The sequence below is a fragment of the Pseudopodoces humilis genome, chromosome 4, assembly GCF_049639895.1.
Source record: "Pseudopodoces humilis isolate 2021_Gansu_Grassland_sample_001 chromosome 4, ASM4963989v1, whole genome shotgun sequence".
Taxonomy (NCBI): Eukaryota; Metazoa; Chordata; class Aves; order Passeriformes; family Paridae; genus Pseudopodoces; species Pseudopodoces humilis.
Genome location: NC_142203.1, coordinates 55263255 through 55285428, shown reverse-complemented (window position 1 = coordinate 55285428; position 22174 = coordinate 55263255). Strand labels below are relative to the sequence as shown.

Below are 22174 nucleotides of genomic sequence, written 5' to 3'. Positions count from 1 at the left end.
TCAATAGATTCTTGATTTCTTTTGCCTGCCTCAGTGCTGAACTATGTACCAAAATCATGTGTTGGGAACCAAACCCAGAGAGCTTGATACATGGCTGGAAGAGAGCAGCTAGCTCACAATATGGACATATCGTATCTTCCGCCTCAATTTTCCCATCAGTTTCAACTGGAAATTTGAAGCCTTCGGCAGACAAGGTTTACTACCGCAGAGCTTTCTGCCATAATAACACAAACTAATTTGCATAAAGAAAAGAAAAAAAAAAATTCACTATCCCCGCCCTGAGGGGAGGGAGCCGCGCCCCTCGCAGTCCCGGCTCCGCCCAGCGGCGCCTGCGCACTGCTGCCGCGCACGCGCGGTGGGGGGAGCTCTGTCTCACGTACTTCCCGTTCCCTCGGTTCCCGCCCCGCCGCACTGCCCGCGGGCGATGCGGTGCTCCCGGCGCAGGACAGGCGGGCCGCGCCTGAGCTCCTGAGCACTCGCAGCCGTTCCCTGCATCCGTCCCGCCATGGAGCAGCCGTACGGCGGGCAGGCCCTAGCCGGCGGCGGCGCGCTGGGGCCTGTGGATGTGCCCAGCGCCCGGTAACGGCGGCGGGGGGGAGCGGCCGCCCTGCTGGCTCCGGCAGGCGGCCTGTCGCCGTCTCTTCTTCAGGAGGGGCAGCGGGCATCGCCTCGCGGCCTCCCGGGGGCGGGGGGGCCGGCGGCCTTCGCTGAGGCGTTGGGGCCGGGCCCGGGCGGCGGCGTGGCAGGTGCGAACCGGCCTCTCTCCTTCTACAGGCTGACGCGGTACATCGTGCTGCTGTGCTTCGCCAAGGTCTTGAAAGCCGTGGGGCTTTTTGAATCCTATGATCTCCTGAAAGTGGTCCACCTCGTGCAGTTTATCTTCATAGTGCAGCTGGGGTGAGTGTGCAGGGGGTGGAGCCTTGTCCCCCACGCGTAATACTTCGCGAGTTCTTTGACAGCGTCAAGCTTATAACCCTGCATTATGTTGTTATAGTTTGTTCCGAGGGGAGAAAGAATAATAGTGAATCGAGGAAGTGCTCTGTTCATAGCAGTGTTTTTGCTTCACATCTCTGTTCACTGTGATGTCATTATCTTGGAACGTGACAAGCTGGAAGTGACCCGTAAGGTCCATTGAGTCCAGTTCTCTCCTCCTCACACAACTACCTGAAACTGAAACATATGATCAAGAGTGTTGTTCAGATACTCTCTGAGCTTTGACAGGCTTGGAGCTGTGACAGTCCTGGGGAGCCAGTTACAGTGGCTGGCCACCCTCTTAGTGACGAACCTTTCCATAATGCACAGTGTGAGTTTACCCTGATGCAGTGTCATTCCATCTTATGCCCTGTCACTGGTCACCAGAGGTCAACATCTGATCCTCCCCTGCCTCTCCACTGAAGAAGGTGCCATGAGGTACCCCTCAGCCTTCCGTAAGCTGAGCAAATCAAGCAACCTCAGATGCTCCTCTTGCCCTTGAGACCTTACACCATCTTGGCTGCCTTGCCCAGACACAGTCTAACAGTTTGATGTTCTTCTGATGCAGAGGCACCCAAAACTGCACACAGGACCTGAGCTGAGGCCGCATCAGTGCATTGCAAAGCAGGACAGTCACCTTCCTTGAGCAGCTGGTGATGCTGTGCTTGAATGCAGATGCACTCCAGGACACAGCTGACCCTTTTCGTTGACCCATATTCAACTGTCTAGGAACCCAGACTTTCAGATTTCTTTCTGTGGGGCTTTCATTCTGTTTGGTCTTTCATTCTCTGCTTTGTGCATACAAGCAGGGTTACCCCACCACAGATGGAGAATCCAGCACTTGTTCTTTTCGTAACATTGGCAGCTGTCCAACTCTCTAGCCTTTCCACATGTCTCTGTAAGTCCTCTCTACCCTTGAGAAACTTCAGTGTTTTTCCAACTTCAAAGCTGGGCCTGTTCCTGGCAGTGCTGTTGGTAATGGTGTGACTGTTGAGCCAGCTGGCAATCCTGGGAGAAGAATCGGGAGGAAAACAAAATAAAAAACTCATGGGTTGAGATAAGAAGAGTTTAATAATTAAAATTAATAAGCTAATAAATTATTAAGTTAATAAGCAAAATATAGTAATAAAAGGAAGGTAGAGAGAGAACCCAGTAAAAACAAGTGATGCACAATGCAATTGCTCCAAACACATTAACGATACCCAGCTCATCCCCAAACTGCAATCAGCCCCCATCTGGGTAGGTCCCCCAGTTTGGATATATACCATAAGTATATGGTATTTATGGTATGGGGCATCCCTTTGTCCTGTTCAGGCCAGGTTCCCTGGCCATACTGCCTCCCAGCTTTTTGTGCACCTGCTTGCTGCCAGAGCATGGGAAGCTGAAAAGTCCTTAATTTCAGATAAGTTGCACTAAGGAACAGCCAGAAGTATTATCAACATTGTTCTTGCACTGAATCCAAAACAGCACTGCACTAGCAGTAGTACTGGAGTAGTGGCTACTGAGAAAAATTTATCTCAGTCCAAGCTGAAACCAGGATACCCAGGCATATCCAAATTTTGCTAACAAGGGTGTAGAAGACAAACTTTCTTCTTCATAGTTTGTATTCCTGAAGTTCTTGTGGGATTCAGATGCTATTTTTCCCAGATTGAGGGCTGAGGTATGAAAACTGATAACAAATACACAGAAACAATCTTTGCAGGCAAGATCCTGCTTCACGTTTACCTGATGTGATGTGGAAGAGCATTTATCTAATAAACCTGACAGAGCTGGAACATTTGGAATTTCATTTTTTCCTTTTATTTCATATTCATGTACATTTATAGACTTCTCTTTTGCATGTTCCCAAGCACCATAGTTTCTTTTTTGCCCATCACTTTTGATCCCACTTGAAGAAGTTGTGTTCTGTGTCTTCTATTCCTACAGGACTGTGAAGTCAGCATTCTATATATGAGTAAGCCTTTCTGTATACCTATCTTGCTAATAAAAATCAGAGTATTATTTAACTTCAAAACTTCTGAGATCAGTTATTTTGATTTTTATAAATCACAAGTCAACTTACCATTAGTCATTCTCTCAATAACTGGCATTTGAAGTTGACCAGAACTGAAGTTCATTTGTCATCACTTTAGTGCTGGTATCTGACACTGGTAATGCAGCAGGGAAAATAAAACCAGTGACTGTTGTCACTGTGGCCCGTTAATGGATGAAATGTAGAGGAATCAATTTTGTAAACTGAGCCAGATACGAGAAACCTATTTGTTTAGATCTGGTTTGAATAAAAAGCTGACTAATAAATTGAGAAAACTTTCCCCTTTTGACAGGTCTGCTTTTTTTATGGTTTTGTTTCAAAAACCATTTTCTTCTGGAAAAGTGGTAACCAAGCATCAGGTGAGTTGACATATGTAAGAGTGACTTGCATCCTTGTAAATATTCTTGGCTGTATGGCTCTTGCCAAAATTGAAAGGCAAACAAAGATTACTTCACTTAGAAGATATGGTTACATGTTCTAGAGGTATGCAACTAACTCAGTGTCTTGTGGGCTAAAACATTCAGTGTGTTTAGCTTTTGTCAGCTTCTTTTGAGAAGAGAAAAGGCCGGTCCTTATCACCAAGCAAGCATCTACTGTAAGGAGTGGATTTTCAAATAGAGCTTAGTCTACTTAGCTGACTTGGACAGTTAGACAGGCAGTTTCTGGACTGCCAGAATGTCAGAATGCTCCAGTCTTGTCCTTCAGAAGAGTCCCTTCTGCATGGGCCTAATCTAACTGTTCATCAGACCTTCGTGAGTTTCCAGTATCCCAAGGAGTTTAGAGTAGGGCCAGGTTGGAACCTGCTGATTTTTAAAAAATAAATTCTTTTCACCTGCTTAATACTCATCTTGGGTTTATGTAGTTGTGTGCACAAAAGCTTGATCCAGTGCATGCGCTAAGTAGACAGAATCTGAAGGATAGCCTTGAAGTGTTCTTGTGTCAACTGGTTTCATGATTAGATGTGTGTGTCAGAATTTAAAAAATGTGAACAGGAATAAATGGCGTCTTAGATTTGAGTTCAGAAAAATCTGTCCATATATGGTTTTACTTTTGCTAAAAAATTTCAAATTCTGGATTTTGAAGATTTTGTTTGTTACTTCATCTTGTTTAGCATATTTCTAGAATTAATTTATTCTAAAACTTGCATCTGAAGTTAATGTGTTGAATATCTGAATTACAGCCTGCTTCCTGAACAATATAACACACACATAAATATTTGTAGGCATAAGGTCTTAGCCTTAATTTCTGTGTTTTATCTAGTTCTTTTTATGTTTATCTGATAGAGACAACAGATTACAAAATAGGTAAATGTACTTAATTTTTTTTTTCAGCCATTTTTGTGGAAGAGAACTCAGACAATGTTACAGAATCTAGTACTGTAGTAGAAAAAAATTCTGGTTCATAGTATATCCAAAAAAATCTTAGTTGCCTGGCAAAGTATCTGAGATAATCATACTTTAAATTACAATTATAGAACTTGCAAAGCACATGATTTCCTCTCAATTTCTACAGCTTTTGGACTAAAACAATGCTAGTAATAGAGTGTTTATTTTGAAACTCTGGAGAAAATGATAATGAAATACCTTTCTTTTGTAGTGGATCAAAATTTTTAAGCATGCTGTTGTTGGATGTATCATTTCACTCTTGTGGTTTTTTGGCCTTACTCTTTGTGGACCACTGAGGTAAATACATATCTTCTTTTGTGATCCTTCCCTGTCTTGCTCCTTTGTTTTTTGTTTTCTGTCTGTCAGGTAATGCTGCTAGCCACTTGATGTATATCAAAAAACTTACTGAAACCTTATGAATTTTCTTGTGAAAACTTTAGTGTTTGTTTGGAAAAGTATATGTAATTTCTGTTGAACTGGTTATTTTCTTCTACCAGAAGAACCACTACTTTTATGAGATGCTAGTGAAATTCTTGATAGTGCTTGGACATTTGATGTGAATGATACATCAAGGTAACTTAGTGCAGTTTTTGTCACTTCCCTGCTCTCATTAATGTAATGCCTACTGTTTATTTACCTGTTTTGAGTCCTTGGCTTGATGGGTAATGGTAGCAGCTGATATTTCTTTGACAGAAATCAATTTGACTAGAATCAATTTCTGCACTTGTTGCAGAGTCCTTCTTTATCTGGTTGGCTATATGCTCTGTGTTGAAATTGGGTAACATTAGTGCATATACAGGTAATTCCATTTGTGCTGTGTGTTAGTACTAATGACTGAGTAACTATTAAAGAGGAGGTAGACTAATGAAGATTATTATATTGGAAAGCATTTTTCATTGGAGAAAGGAATGTAAAGCCTTAAATTATATATTTTATGAAAGTGAATTTTTATCATCTACACAGGAGAAGGCTTACCTCAGAGTAAATATACTGTGATTAATTATATTAATGTAGTTAATACTCTCATGTCTTTATGGATGCTGGCAGTCTTCCCAAACAGAACCTGTTATACAGGTCCTAGCATGTTGTGTTGCTTTGCAGAGGATCGCAAAAGCATTTGGTAATCATTGTACTTCCATGTTCTGGTCAGGAAAGCTGGCAATATAGCTATGTTTGTTAGCCTTTGCTGTCTGAAGGAGGTAGCATGTAAGCCAGAATTTTTTATTTTCAGCAATTAAGAGGTTTTGAGGTGGCAGAAACTACTAATCATCAGCACCTTAATGAACAGGATGCAGTAGTGCAGAACTGGACATCTTTTTTTCTCTGGGAGCACAAGCTGGTTTAGAGGAGGTATTGTAGTGGGAATAATAACTCCATCTTGAGCAAGTTGGTATCCTGTCGTGTTGCTAGAAGAAAATACAGTTTAAAGTTATCTATAAATGAATAATTTTAATCTGTTCCTTGAATTAGGAGCCTACTGTTTTGCAGCATGTATAGTTGTCTGCAGCTAGATCTATTGCTGGTGAAGGCAAATTGATTTGTGTTTTTCCTTTTGAATTATTTAAACCTGTTGTTGTAATCACAGGATAAATCATTGTTGTGTCATTAATTTTAGCTGAAATAGTGTACATCATGGTTGTGAGGTAAACGCATTGTAAATGGAGTATTTATTTAAATTTTTTTATAGGACATTGTTACTGTTTGAGCACAGTGATGTGGTTGTGCTGTCACTCCTTAGTGTCTTGTTCACAAGCTCAGGCGGAGGACCAGCAAAGGTATTTAAAAACCTATTTTACTTCAGGTAAAATACTGAATCCTATAAGTTCAAGTACTCCTTTCCCTGGAACAAACTGTGTTTTGGATCCACATTCACAGAAAATGTGTTTTTTTACTTTAATTAGTGGTGAAATTGTAAGATGTATGACTTGAAACAGTAAAAATGGCATTGAGAGAGAAACAGTAGGTGAAGGTGTTGGATATCCATGGCAGATACCTGAGAAGTTTTTCTGTTTATAGGAAGGAAAGAACCTTGAGAATTATTTTTGCACTTTATCATTCTTTAAAAGTCTATTAAAGTCTGTTCCTGACGTTAGACATTGAAGTCCGGCAGTACAGTCTCCAGCTCCTGGCCTAGAATCTTCGAGGTGTTTAGCTTTTCACATACATTGTTTCCTTCTGCCAGAAAGTTCTCTAAGTACTTTTATGTCTGCATGGTCCTGTGTGTGCTGAATACTTAGGCCCTTTCATTTAATTGAAGACCTATACTTGAGGCATGTTCCATCTCAGGTCTCATTGCACATACTTTTCCAAGGTGTTCTCTAAATGTGCCAATCAGCCCTAAATGGAATGAACTTACCCAATACCTAGCAGTCTTGAGCACTTTCACTCAAAAACAGTGACAGGTGAAGGAAAACGTCTCCTGTTATAATGCCTCCTCAGGCTAGAAGGGAAGTCTCACTTTGGTGCTATCTGAGGCTGGGAGTTCTGAAATCTGTGTCTCATAACTGCACAGAGTCCCCTAAGCACTTTCAGGCAGCCATAAAGTCACTGTCATCTGTACTGATGGTCTATGCTCATTGCCTGCAAATTGAGAAGCTTAGGGCATCCAGCATGAAGATCACGCTGAAGAAGACAAATTACTTTCTGCAGCCGATTACCAAAAGGATAGATAAAGAGCTTCAGAGAGATTCTTTGTCAGTCTGTATCTTAGTGGACCTTTGGCAGTTAATCTGAATATTTTAAGGCAGCAGAAACAAGGGGGCATCAATGCTGTCTGCTGAATGTTTCAGCTTTATTAAATGAACTGGTCAGGTGACTTTCTGCAGAAAAATGTGTGCAGAAAAAGACCTATCAAGAAAAGACCTATCAAGAATGTGATAGGTCTATTTGGCTTTAAAAGATAAATTGTAATAGTATTTTTCAGACATAGAGCTCAGTATCTATCTAATATGATGAATACCAAAAATTTCAGTGGTTTAAGTCTGGGTGGTGAAAACTGTGGGAGCTGGGATTTCATATCTACCTCTGTCCTTTCCCCACAAAAGCACTTCAGAGCTGTTCTTTCTCATAGTCTTTTCATAGTTCTTTAGCCTTTAGCTCCCCTAAGACAAAATTCAACAGTTTGTACAGATTTTGTTTGTAGCTCATGGATTCTACATAATATTAAATCATCAGGCTGAAGTAGCAGTGCATTTTGGCAGGCAGAAGAAGAAAGTACTCACGCTTAGTTCGTTAGATACCAGCATCTCACTTGCTACAGTGATGATATGTCATGAGTTATCTGGTAAGTGTGAAAACCAGAAAAAATGTGAAACTATATTGTCAAGGTCGCTTTCTTAGAAATAATAGAGGTTGCTTTCATGATTTTCTTACTGAAGTATGCTTACATTTATCTGGAAGCAGGGAAGGAAGGGGCCAATGTCCTGGATTTTTTTACAGTAATCTGTTGTAGCAGTTTAGAAATATTTTGGGTTTGTTGTTGTTTATTGTTTGTTTGGGTTTTTTCTTACAGACAAGAGGTGCTGCATTTTTCATCATAGCTATCATTTGCTTACTACTTTTTGATAATGACGACCTCATGGCTAAAATAGCAGAACATCGTATCCTTTCTTGTTATGTGAAAGAGGAAGTAACTCTTAGTACTGGAGAAGAGAAAATGTGAAATTGAATGTACTGAATTAAATTAGAGGTGATTTTGAAGTAAGTTTTTAATTGATCATCTCATCATAGTGTACTGACAAATGTAAGATGGGCAGTAAAAACAAACAAGCTGAAAGTAAACTTTGCAAAGGAAGAATAAAAATATGGAATTGCAGATGCAAATGGTGTCTTCTGGAACTTTATTGATTAATTTACTTAGCTTTCAGTGAGTAGAATTGTTAAACAGAATCATAGAATGGCCTGGGTTGGAAGGCACCTTAAGATGATCGAATCCAACTGTTTACCCAGCACTGCCAAGTCCACCACTAAGTCATGTCCCTACATCTGTATGTCTTTTAAGAACCACCAGGTATGTTCTTTGGGCAGCCTGTTTCAATGCTTGCTAATCCTTTCTGAATAAATTCTTCCTAATACTCAGGTGACTCAATACCTGATGCAACTTAAGGCCATTTCTTCTAGTCCTGTCAGAAAAAAATCTGACCCCCACTTGGGTTCAGCATCCTGTGAGATAGTTGTAGAGTGTGATAAGGTCTGCCCTGAGCTTTCTTTTCTCCAGACTAAACACCCCCACCTCCATCAAATGCTCCTTGTAAGTGCTTCCCAGTTCTGTTGCCCTTCTGTGAACACACCTCAGTACCGCAGTGTCTTCTTGTACTTAGGGGCCCAAAACTGAGCACAGCATTCGAAGTGTGGCCTCACCAGTGCCCAGGACAGGGGGACAATCCCTGCCCTGCTCCTGCTGGCCACACTATTGCTGAGCCAGGCCAGGATGCCATTGGCCTTCTTGGCCACCTGGGCACAGCCTGGCTCACGTTCAGCTGCTGTCACCAGCACCCCCAGGTCCTTTCCAGCCACTCTGCCCCAGCCTGTGGTGCTGCCTGGGGTTGTTGTGACCCAAGGGCAGGACCCAGCTCTGGCCCTTGCTGAACCTCCCACCATTGGCCTCAGCCCATAATCCAGCCTGTCCAGATCCCTCTGCAGAGCCTTCCTACCCTCCAGCAGATCTGCACTCCCACCCAGCTTGGTGTCATCTCTGAACTGACTGAGGGTGCACCTGATCCCCTCATTCAGATCACTGATAAAGATATTAAACAGAATTAAACCCCAGTACTGAGTTGTGGGGAACAGCACGGGTGACTGAACACTATCTGGATGGAACTTCACTCTGGGCCCAGACATCCAGGCAGTTTCTTACCCAGTGAACAATGTATCTGCTCAAGCCAGGAGCAGCTGGTTTCCCTGGGAAGGTCATGTGGGAAATGGTGTCCAGGGCATCCATGCAGCCCTGGAGTCCATGCATCCACAGTTTTTCCTTCATTGACAAGGCAGATCACTCTGTCATGTTGAAGATCAGGTCTGTCAGGATGTGCTTTTCATAAGCCCATGCTGAGGGCTGGGCCTGATCCCCTGGTTGTCCTGCACAGGGTGTCCAACACTTGCTTACCTCTGCTTCCTGTGTTCTGCTACCTTTGCCTGTTCTTGGTTAAAAAAAAAAAAATCTAATGAAACTCTTCCTTAATTTTTTTATTTAGCTGAAGGGCATCATGACAGTGCTCTTACTCATGTTCTGTATACAATCATTGCTTTCCTGGGTGTTGCAGATCACAAGGTAAATAACATGTATTTTAGAATCTTTGTCTAAATTTTGTAGGTAAGAATTTAACCAGTTCAGAGCTAATCCAAGCCTGAATCAAAATCATGAGGTTGAACATCCCCACCCCATATTGGAACTGAACTAACACTGTAATTTTTGCACACTGATGGGAGTATGAGGAGCTTCAATACAACAAGCCAAACCATACAATATTCAACCTCTATAGCTGATAAGGACTTCGCTGTAATGCACAGCCTAACAAGTCTCATTAAAATTACCATGAAATATTCTGTCATCAGTATTTTGGGTGTTTATAACACTTTGCCTACAAATCACTTCTTAATCACTTTTGGGGCCTGTGTTTTGTTTCTGCATCTTTAGCTTTCCCCAGTCTTTCCTTTGCATCAGACTTGTATTTGAAGACACAGATTCTGATACTTCTCACTAAGAGAGTCCCATTGTAATTGGTGGTATGAATCACTAAATATCATGACCTGACTGTACAGGGTTGACCTGGCTGATTGAGTTGTGTTAGCTTAGTCTTGCTAAAGTGGCTTCATTGAGGCATAAAACAGGAAAAACTATGGAGCAACTGAAAAAGTATTAATATAAAAATAAATCAAATATTAGAAAGACTGTTTAATGGTGCAAGAAAGCAAGTGTGATCTAAGGGAGATGAGATGCTGTGTATCTTGTAATTTGTTTAAAGAACAATTTTGAAAAAGTATATTGTGAAGAAATAGGGTGCGTTCAAAGGTAAGTGGATGAAAAAGTTACGAAAGGTGTAGAGGACAAGATGATATGAATCTTTGGGGTTTTACGTATGCTTTCAACACAATAATGGAAGATGGAAAAACTTTGGGTGATTTTTCTTCCTCAAATGCTGTTTGCTACCATTTTGCTCCTGGTGTATGCCAATTAACACTATTGAGAGTTTTAGAGTTCAACTTACATTAGGCTGTTGTGAATAGTGCTAAGGCACAGCCATGTATGCTATGTTACTGTTTTTAGCTACAGTAAAAATTACAGGAAATATCCTGGTTTGGGCTTTTGTTTCCAGGTTAAGGAAAGCACATTAATATTTTCTCCTTGTGTCACTGTGTTTGGAGTGAGGTTTTTGATACTTAAGAAAAGCTAATGGAATCCCTTTATGTCTCGAGGGTGGAGTACTGCTTCTGGTATTGGCATTGTGCTGCAAGGTTGGTTTTCATATGGCATCCCGAAAACTATCTGTAGATGTAGGTGGAGCCAAGCGTCTTCAAGCTTTGTCTCATCTTGTTTCCGTCCTTCTCTTGTGCCCGTGGGTTATTGTTCTCTCTCTGACAACAGAGGTAAGATAGTAAGTACAAAGATAAATCTTTTTTTGTAATGCTTGTGAATTCCAGTTTAAATCTTTCCTTTAAAATATCTTTAAAATTACCAATATTGCTGTCTTTATTTTTGTAGTAAGCTTTGTTTGAAATTTTCCCATTATGCTTTTCTTCTATATTTGTTTTTTATCTGTGTGATACTTTAATTTCCTCTTTTGTGTGAAAACTGTATTTCATTCTTCTAGCTCAGATATTATATCTTGGGTTCATCTGCTAATATTGCACAAGCGTTAATGGCTATATAAATACAGTGCTTTTTCATCCCTAAGAAGTAGATAATTTATTTTCATTTTAAAAAATGTTCTTTATGCTTGTGTGCATAGGGAGAGTAGGCCATTGCAACCATGGCATTGTTTATGGAATTCCTTTTACAAACATGAAACTATTTAAAATAAAGTACCTTAGTGCATTTTAGATACATGTCACAGTTTATATCTCAAATGATGTGTTTATATGGTAAATTGAATGTATAAAAGTATTTATGTTTTATGGATTAATGAAAATGCTTGTAATTCTACAAGTGAACAATTTAATGCTATAAATACAATCACTCTCCTGGTGAGCAGCCCTGTTTGAAATATATTTTTTGTTGCAGAGTAAAGTAGAGTCTTGGTCTTCTCTCATCATGCCTTTCATAACAGTCATCTTTTTTGTTGTGATCCTGGATTTCTACGTGGAGTCCATATGCTCTGTGAAGATGGAAGCTTCCACATGTGCTCGATACGGATCCTTTCTTATTTTCATTAGCGCACTGCTTTTTGGAAACTTTTGGACGCATCCAATAACAGACCAGCTTCGAGCTATGAACAAACCACCACACCATGAAAGCACAGAGCATGTTCTTTCTGGAGGGGTGGTAGTGAGTGCTGTCTTCTTTGTTTTGTGTACGTATTGTTGTCTCAACTGTGGTAAATCTGTGGTCTGTGTGATTGGGAAGCCAATCAGAAAACTGAGGTGTTTTGGATGCTTTCTGAGCTCTTTTGGATGAGCTTTTATGGATTTCTTTGAATAAGGCAGCCTGTAGCTTTTTGCTCTTTTACTGACTGTATATAGGAAAAAAAAATGGAGTTTGATCTGTTGTGGAAGTGATGATCTAATTTTACATAGCAATGAAATCCAATAATAAACCTCAAGATTAAGTTGACATCAGTTTGCTGCCTGAAAATTCCATGTAAACTTTGATTGCTGATTGAACACATTATAAAATAGCTGTGAAGCTTAGAAACGGCAACAAAAACTTCAATACTTTCCTTGCAGCTGCCAATATCCTGTCCTCCCCCTCCAGGAAAGGGCAGAAGGGTACCCTTATTGGCTATTCCCCTGAAGGCACTCCTCTCTATAACTTCATGGGTGATGCATTACAGCAAAGCTCCCAGTCATTGCCCCGGTTTATTAAGGAGTCACTGAAACAAATCCTTGAGGAGTATGATTCTCGGCAGATCTTCTATTTCTTGTGCCTAAATCTGGTAAGTGTATGTATTTTTTACATCAAACCCGATCACAACAGTGCATATACAATACAGAAAGAATAGTTACTCTTTAAAAGATTCCCATAATTGATTGGTTTGAAAGTGACCTTTGACAGAGCAATTTAAGTAGTCGTCACTGGTTTGTTGTCACAGTGCAGCATTAGTTCTGTGTGTGAGGGTTGCACCAGCAACTGAACACTTTTATGATAGTATGTTTAACACTGAGATACCTCAATGTTGCCAGCAAATAAGGTGAAACTGATAAGGCCTCAGAGAAACTGATAAGGATGGGGACAACAAAATAGAAGGTGCGGGGTTGATTAGTATTGGAGCAGGCTAGTTTTATTTTTAGCTTCTCTCTTTCTTTAATAAGAAAATATGATGCAGTTAGCAAAATTTATAGAATCTCATTTGCAAAGATCTCTGGGAAAATAGGGGGAGAAACTTGAAGTATCTGTGTTAATTGTAAGGAATTCCATTATGAAATATGAATATATGAAATAGGAAAAAAGATTTTAGGTAAATGGATTAATAATAATAAAATGTACAGGGTAAATGTATGTATTAAAAATGTTTCCTTGTGTACCTTTCTCAGAGCCAATTCCTAAGATTTAAACAGTCATTCATTACTTCATTTCTTCATTTGCTGGTGAAGAAAATGTTGATATAACAGATTTATAGATAGTATTACATTATTTACACCAATAACGTATCAGATCAGAGCTCTTAGATATTTAATGACAAAATGCTTAGAATTTTGTCTGCAGAATGTCAGTTTAAAATTCAAAACCAAAAAATTACTCCTTTAAAGAGTTGGTTTTTTATGTGTGAGACTTCAAGGAGAGTAGGTTCAAAAATGTCTCTTTCTAGACTTGGAATACATCATGTATTTCATTGGAGGAGAGAAAAAATGGTCTAGAAATACTTAGAACAATACCTTTGAAAAATGTTGAGTGTTTTATGAAAAGAATACCCTTCTATCTACCAAAACATTAATACACAAGTTAATATTTAAGGAAAAATTCAAACTCTATTTTGTTTTAGGCTTTCACTTTTGTGGAGCTTTTTTATGGAGTATGGACCAATAGCCTTGGTCTTATTTCTGATGGATTTCACATGCTTTTTGATTGTTCTGCATTAGTGATGGGGCTTTTCGCAGCTCTGATGACAAGGTGGAAAGCAACTCGCATATTTTCGTATGGGTATGTATCTTGGGTTTTTTAAGGATTATTTGAAACTTAACTCTTCTTGCTCAACGAAGTGTCAAAAGAAGTGCTTTTCGAAGTGTCCTGGTATGTATAGAATATTTTACTAATGCATGCTTCTGTGGGTTTTTTGCTATGTCTCTATGTATGTGCCTACACTATTCTCTTCTTACCTATGCAAAAAATGTGTCTGAAATACAATTTTCATTTACCCCTAAAAGTAAAACTTTTATCACTGTGAATATTCTTTAGAAATTACCTCATGCTAGACATTTATGTCAAACAAAAATCTATGTTAAAAAGTCAGTGTTCATATGAAGATTTAGATACAGCTGATATAATGAAACTTTATATGTTTGCATAGCAGTTCAGCAGTTTGAAGCCCTGAATGAGCAGTATAAGAGACTACTTCTGTAGCGTTTTATTATAATGGAGTTTGGACAGTTGGAAACTGGGAACCTCTTGATCAGAAAAAAATAACTCAGAAATTGAGGCATGATTATGTGATATTAAGGAAAAAAATCACAGCAATCTTAATGCTGTATTGAAAGAATTGTAACTTTATTTATTACAACTTTGACATTTGTTCAGAGTACCCACTCTTCACTCTCAAAAGTAAATATATTTACTTTCAGGTATGGACGCGTAGAAATTCTCTCTGGATTTATTAATGGCCTCTTTCTGATGGTGATTGCTTTCTTTGTCTTCATGGAATCAGTGGCGAGACTGGTAGATCCTCCAGACATAGATACAAACATGCTAACCGTAAGTTTTGTCCTTCTGTTTCAGTGTAGTTTTGCAGTTAATCATTAATTTATGTTTATCTCCGGGGTGATAGTCCTTCCAGTACCTGAAGGGAGCCTTAAGGAGAGCTGGAGAGGAATTTTTTGCCAGGGCATTTAGTGGGGAAATGGCTTCAAACTGAAGGGTAGGTATAGATTAGATATTAGGAAGGAATTCTTTATTGCAGTGGTGGTACTGTAAAGGTGGTAAGGCACTGGAACAGGTTGCCCAGGGAAATTGTGGGCTTCCAGAATTTTCCTTAATTCAGTGCATGGCATCTTTGGTTACCATGTTCAGGAAAATAAGTTTGAATACCTGTGAGGATGCAGTGAAGTTAAAGACTTTTCTCCCTCTCACAGCCAGTCTCTGTTGGAGGGCTGATTGTAAACCTTGTTGGTATCTGTGCCTTCAGCCATGCGCATTCCCACGGGGCTTCTCGGGGAGGCTGTCCCACACATGATCACAGCCATTCTCACCATGGCCACAGCCACAGTCATGGGCACGGGCATTCTCACAGTGACCATGGGCACAGCCATGGACATTCCCATGGATCTTCTGGAGGAGGCATGAACACCAATATGAGAGGCAAGTACAGACTGTTGACTCATAAGCGATGTATGCAATTTCTAGGATCTTCAGAATCAGACCTATGCATTATTATGCCTCAATCTAAAAATGCTTTTAAGGAGTCATCTGACAGGTATTAAATGTGCTATACAGGAATTGCTCAAACCATTTATGAATTTAACTTGGAAGAAAGAAACGCGAAATGTTTCTGTGCTGAGGTGTGTAACACATAAGGAACAATAAAAAGCAGTAATCTGTAGTACTGACTAACAATAAAGGTCACTGTAAACCATACTTAAAAAGCTTTAAGTGCTTGTTTCTAAATTCAAACTGGAAATGAAAGTACAAGGTCTCTATCTATAAAGATGGTACCATGCTTCTAGGAATTGTGTGACAACTGGTTGTAAAACACTGGGAAGGGGAAAAGAAGCAGGAGAACAAACACAGACCAAGAACAGAATATGCTTTTATTTGTGATTCAGAAGATAAAGTGGTAAAGAAAAACTTTCAAATCTGAAATCGTAAGCTAACTAAGAAGGGCATTGTGTATGAAAGTTCAGCATAGAATTTTTTTCCTAATAATTAGAAAGTAGTTAATTACCAACTGTCTGGCTTTTAAAAAAAAACCAACCCTTTAGAAGAAGTGTTTTCTGTGTAAGCTTGTCAGAATATGGTGAATAGTCTCATGTTTCACAGGTTACTTTATGTCTTAACTCATTTGGTTTTCCTGGTTATTCATTATGTCTGTAATTTTTTTAAGTCTGCCTATACTCAGGTTTCAATATTCTTTAAAATCATGACACTTAACTAGCACTAATCTTACTGATGGTTGGAGGGTATTTTTTATGCCTATTTAGTGTACATTGAGAATGAGCCCACAATTAAAGCAGTAGAAAATATCAAATTCATAGCAGTAGCACCAAGACAATTCTCTTGTAAAACTGGAGTAGAACTGGCATACAAAAAAACAACCAGTGCATTTATGTGTGTCCACATTAGCAAGCCAGTGCATGTACGCTGATCTTCCAACTCTGTTAGGGATCAATGAGTCCTTATATACAGAGTTAAATGATTATGCTATATTGTACAAATCCCACTAACAATTTAAAGATTATTCACATGTACTTTAGTCTGTGGATGTCTACCTAGATCATTGCCTCCTACATGAAAAATTGTTTTTTACATTAATTTGCAATTCAACATTAGAAGAGCTAAATATTTAGTGTATTTTGTCCCAGCTTAGGTAGACAGTCGTCTCTGTTTAGCTTGAGGATATTTAGTAAGCCTTACTAAGTTTCTGCTATTGAATATATATACACATTTTAGACAGAACTGTTAATCACTCTGTTTGTTTTGATTTTAGGTGTGTTTCTGCATGTATTAGCAGACACTTTGGGCAGTGTTGGTGTTATCGTATCCACAATATTTATTCAGCAATTTGGATGGCTCATAGCTGATCCGCTCTGCTCTCTCTTTATTGCTACATTGATTTTTCTTAGTGTTATCCCACTATTGAAAGATGCCTGTCAAGTGCTTTTGTTGAGAATACCTCCAGAACAAGAGAAAGATCTGCATGGTGCTTTAGAAAAGGTACAATTATAAATGGTTTTATGTTCAAAAATACAAAGCTGTAATCGTTTTTTATGATTAGTGAATTCGAGCAGTTCAGTCAGACAGCTTCTGTTGTCTTAGACAACTTCATGTCTCAAGTTGTTTAAAACCTGTTTTGCAGAGAAGTGACAAGATAACTAGTTCTAACTATAAAAGTTGGTTTGCAGCTAAAAAGACTTCCACTGTTTTTTGCTTTTATGAGTATCCCATAATTTCAGATAAGTATGGTAACACTTTGATGAACGTAGTACTCTGTGGTACATTACTCTGAGAAAGTAATATGGCAGTTGCCCACACCTGCAGCCTTTATAGACTTGGTATGAACATTCAGGCTACAGCATTGTGTCATAAGTTTGTAATTTCAAGTTTTCTGATTTATCCATATTATGAAGGTATACTGGTTCACAGTGGGTGGGATAGCAAAAATTAAGCTGTTTTTTCTAATTACTTTCTCATTCTAGATTGTTGTCTTCCTGTCTGGTGCAGTATGGCATCTGCCTTAAAACTGTACCTAGTCTTTGTTGTTGCCTCATTTTAAGTTCCTGCCCAGAATCATAATGTGGACCTCAGTGCAGAGAACTCCTCCCTGTAAAAGAATGAGTTAAAAGTTTTTTGAGGAAGGCATCACCTAGAGGCTTCAAGGAAGACTATCCTTACAGTGTCCTGTCAGTTATTAGATGGGAAAATGTGTTCTTGTCTGCATGAAAAAAAAAAAAAAGAACAAATGGGAATTGTCTGAGAGATGAATGTAGTGAAAGTGACATGCAGACTGTGGTTTCACTTTTTGATGAGGGAAGACAGTAATTCTGAGAGAGTGGGGAAAAAAAAGTACTTTCTGAGAACAATCAAAGACCAATTGATGAAAAGATAATAGGAAAAACATTTTTTAAATTACATCACAATAAAAAAATATGCTTGCTGTAGGTTGACTGCGTCCAGCAGCCACTTGCTCGCTCCCCTCCTTTGCCACCACCACTGCCAGTGGGATGGGAGCATAAGCAATAAAACTATGGGAGCAATATAACAGGTGAAGGAAGAGTGGTGGAAATATTTTTTAAAAAGCAGTGTACCACGTCCCACAAGCAGACTGATACCCAGGCAGTCCCCAGACAACAGCCACCTTGGAAGCCAAAATCCACCCCTTCATCCTCTACCCCAGTTTTTACTGCTGAGCAAGGTGTTACATGGCATGCAGGATTCCTTGGACAGCTTTGGTCAGCTGCCCTGGCTGTGTCACCTCCCTGCTTCTTGCCCATCCCCAGCCTACCTACCAGGGCAGGGGCAAAATGGGAAAAATAGAAAGCCTTGAAACTGCCTGATAGAAAAGAGAAAGCCTGAACAGTTCAGCAATAGCCAAATCATTGGCGCATTATCAAAATGGTTTTAGGCAGAAATCCAAACCACAGTGCCTTTTCAGATGCTCTGAGAAACCATCACAGCCAACCTAGAGCAAAGACCAGAAAAAAAATATATCTTATGGAAAAGAAGTTATGTCTCTGAATAAAGTTCAGCTATGATAACTAAGTATAGCTGCTAAACGGTGAGGTAACAAATTCCCTGGTAGGTGCCAGAGCAGTATTCTGATTACTCTATCCATTTATATTCCAGTGATCTGTTCATTAAATCTGGGGATTTTTTTCCTCATCCTGTTTAGCATTGTTCTTCTAGGGTTTTCATTTAGTTTGACTTTTACCTTCTAGAATTTTACAGTAGTAGCAAGGTAACCTTTCAATACAAGATATTTCTGAATATAGCTTAGTTGGAAAGCTGCTGTGCTACAGTTTTGTTTCCTTGTGAAATACTATCCACCAATAGCCACGTACATGCACAAGTTTAAAATTACTTTATTTTTGCTAATGAAATTTCTTCACAGATTCAGAAAATAGAGGGAGTTATATCCTACAGAGATCCTCATTTTTGGTGTCACTCTGCAACTGTTGTGGCAGGCACAATACACGTGCAAGTAGTATCAGATGTCATGGAACAGAGAATTGTACAGCAGGTAAAGTGCAAGGTTTTTTGACTCTTAATTTCCTACTCCCTTTTGGTCACAGACTGAAGTTTCAAGCTGACATGTATGATTTTTTTGTAGCTGTTTGTTACTGTCTCAGAGCTGGTCTCTAATGTTGTACTGCCCCTTTTGCCTGCTAGTCATGTAATTAATCATGTAGAGTTGTTTGCTAGAACATCTGCCAGAACACTGACTGAAAGTGGCACTACATCAGATCTGAGAAAAAAAAGGGAGGTGTAAAAACCTTATTCCCTGCAAAACAGGGAATAAGTAGTAGGGATATCTGGATGCTAATCACATGTCTATAACTGGATAACCACTACCTATCTGCTATGGGTTTCTCTTTTCCTTAAAAAGACACATTTCCTTATGCAAGACAATGAGAATCATCCAGCGTGCAAAGGTTGTAAAGCCATACCCTCTTAAGCTACTCTTTGCTCTCCAGATAATTCTTCACAATGATATGTGGAGGTTTCTTACAGCATTGCAGAGCCAGCATACTTCAAGTTACTGTGAGGTACATGTGAAGTGCAATACTAATGTTAACTGTACCATTCTGTTCAGGTCACAGCAATTCTGAAAGATGCTGGTGTAAACAACTTAACTGTCCAAGTGGAGAAGGAAGCTTATTTTCAACACATGTCTGGACTCAGTACAGGATTTCAGGATGTCCTTGCAATGACTCAGCAGCTAGAATCCATGAAATACTACAAAGATGGTACTTACATCATGTGATACAAAGTTGAATTTGCCAAAGGAGATGTAAATGGTCAAGCTGTTGGATTCCACATTTGTATTTTTGCCAGGAGATCTTGCACATACATGTACAGAAACAAATGTACTATATATTTGAATTTTTGTAAGTGTACTATCTTTGTTAATCGGATTGAGATGCTTTTATAAAGGAAATAAGGACTTGAGTATTTGCTGTAAATGTGAAAATAATCCAAATCTTATATACTGTACTTGGTGTTTATTAAACAGAAATCTTGAAACTTGTAGATGAGCACAGATGTATTCCATACTTTCTCTAAAGTGTGGAACACCAATACTGTAATTTCTTGTTAGCGGTGGGAAATAGAAGTAGTTTATATTGGAATGCAAACATAATCAAATGGGCAGAGTTTGATTTTTCTTTCTTTCAAGGATAGCTTGAAGGCTCTTAGAATGAAAAAACCACTTTATTATGGGGAGTGAAAAAACGTCAAGTCCTGTGTTTTGCATACTTTGTTAGATAATAGAAATATACAGTTTTTATATTATATCTCAGCATACAAACCTGATTTCTACACTTAATGCACCAGAGCAAATATATGTTACCATTTTACATTTGTATTGAACTATTTTTTTTAAGAAGCAAAATCTACAGTTTAACAGTGAGAGATAGGGAAGGCAAGAAAAATGAAAACAATTTTTCCTGGGAAAACTCAGAATCGTAGCTCAAACCACTGTAAAATAAAACTTTTTGTACTTTTTGTATGAAAAATTGCAAATGCAATATTTGAAGTCTAGAAGTAATAAATCAGTGAGTATCCTAGCACTCAGCTAAGCTTCATCTCTTCAAGGTATGTTACCCTGTACTTCACTCAGTTTTTTTAGTAATACCATGACAGCTGCAAGTGTACTGTAGCCAACTGTACCTCCATGTGTTACCTGGGGAAGTTCAGGTTTAGAATGCTAAACTGTGACAGTAGTTTTGGACTTGACAAGTTGCTGAAATGAACAGTAAATTGAGACTTCTTGACTGCAAAGTGAAAGAGTGCCTTTAAGAAAGAATTGTGGATGCTGAGGACTTAATACTGCAAAGAAAACAAATCTGTGTGTTTAGTGAAAAACCTGTCAGGAGGGTAATAAAATACATCTTCAGAGGTAGTTGTGCTTACATCTGTTTACAGGCTTCTTATGTCCCCTCTTCTTGTCTGTAGCTCATTAATATTTTCCTTGAAATACAAAAAATTAATTCAGTGGTTAACAAGAATGAATACATCTTTCATCATCCCATGTATCATGGCAGTATTGTTTTGTCATACTGTTTTCTTGTTTCTGGTATTCAGTGGTTCTTAAATACCATAATAATAATCATAATAAATTTGATGTTAGTGAAATTGAAGACTAGAATGATAAAAAAATTATGTAATTGGAGGAGATTTGTCAGGAATGCAGTTAGGTATGTCCTTGAGCCATTCTGTTTTGTCTTGTGATCAGATTGTTTCTACAGCTTCTGTGGTTTGTTTTGTTACTCTTGAAGGAGTTCCTCCTGTACTATGTTAAAACACTGTCTGCAGTACAAGACTGACTTGGAAAATTGTAGTCATAAAACTTCTAGAAGTTGCATTGCATTTGTATAGAGTGATGAAGATTAAGTGCATAAATCGCAGTCCCTTATGTCTTGGGACAGCGCTGGAGAGTCAGCCACCTCCTCAAAGCTGGATCCTGTTTTCTCCCCATTTACACATTTGGCAGTGGTTTTCTTATTTTGCCTCCTCCAGAAGACTCATGACTTGACGAGCTACAGTTACACTCAGTCTAGAACTAGAGTGATATTTTGGTTTTGAAAGCAATCTCAAACAAAAAGCTTCAGTTAATGTTTATATGTGCCACTCCTGTTTTGAGGTGGCTGTAATAGACTTGGCAGTATTTCAGCAAACCCCATTGGGACATGAAAATGATAAAATGGGGGTGATTTTGTCTTTTAGATCATCTTAACATAATTGTAAAGGTTTTGTATTTACCACAGCTTCCTCTGAGCAAATGGCAGTTTCCTACTAAAGCTGGTAGTGGCAGAACCCAAATCAAGTCAAGGTGGCTGGCACTGTGATCATGGCAGTGAAGATGAGCCCATACCTGGATACTTCACAGGCAAGTGCAGACCTACATCTTAGTTTGCATTTGGCAGGTTTTTGCATGGTACTCAGGACATACACACAACGTTCTTCCTGGCTCTCCTGGCAGGAAGACAATGGCAGTAAGCATTGTGTCTTAAAACATCCATCTTGAATTTGTTTAGTCTGACAAGAATCCACCAAAGAAGGGTTCAGGATTCCCCACAAGATCTGTTGGAAGTGCTGTGTGGGCAGGTTTTCAAACCACAGGCGCAGGCCAGTGGATTCGTATCTTTGTACTGAGAGGGCATGGGGAGGTTCAATCAAGTCACCTGACGTGTATACAGAGTTGCAACAAAACACTTTGAAAGATTAAAGAGGTTTTAAAAGCACTCCAAGCGAGCATTACATGTGTGCATAAGGAGGACAATGTTAGTGTTTTCCAGTAATGTTTTATGTCCTGGTGCAGAAGCCATGGGGCCGTAGGCAGGGCCCGAGTTGCGGGGGCTCGGCAGCGGCCGGCCCTTCAAATGCGCGGCGCCTGCGGCATGCTCGGTCCCGCTGCTCTCTCCTGCCCGGCGGGCTCACCTCGGTACGGGCGCCATGGGGGCGGCCGGGGGTATTGCCGTGGCTCGCAGGGAGGCACCTGCGCGGCCCTTCGTGTCCTGCTCGCTCCTTCCCTTTCCTTCCATT

The 22174-nt window shown here is 39.5% G+C and overlaps 1 protein-coding gene across 1 annotated transcript; it reads left to right on the top strand.

Moving 5' to 3' along the window:
• Positions 1 to 371: 371 nt before the first annotated feature.
• On the top strand, positions 372 to 20541 carry SLC30A5 (solute carrier family 30 member 5). The gene is made up of 16 exons (XM_005530079.3): positions 372 to 579; positions 775 to 897; positions 3297 to 3363; positions 4601 to 4686; positions 6077 to 6164; positions 7901 to 7988; positions 9582 to 9658; positions 10804 to 10974; positions 11609 to 11897; positions 12271 to 12479; positions 13527 to 13684; positions 14323 to 14452; positions 14830 to 15055; positions 16401 to 16627; positions 18522 to 18650; positions 19224 to 20541. Exons 1-16 carry the CDS (start codon positions 506 to 508, stop codon positions 19392 to 19394), a joined length of 2313 nt encoding a protein of 770 aa, XP_005530136.1. The 5' UTR covers positions 372 to 505; the 3' UTR covers positions 19395 to 20541.
• Positions 20542 to 22174: the final 1633 nt, after the last annotated feature.

Coding starts and splice junctions, on each gene's coding strand:
- SLC30A5 (XM_005530079.3), top strand. CDS start 506: ATGGAGCAGCCGTACGGCGGGCAGGCCCTAGCCGGCGGCGGCGCGCTG. Junction 3,364..4,600: donor AAGTGGTAACCAAGCATCAG/GTGAGTTGACAT, acceptor TTTCTTTTGTAG/TGGATCAAAATTTTTAAGCA. Junction 12,480..13,526: donor ATTTCTTGTGCCTAAATCTG/GTAAGTGTATGT, acceptor ATTTTGTTTTAG/GCTTTCACTTTTGTGGAGCT.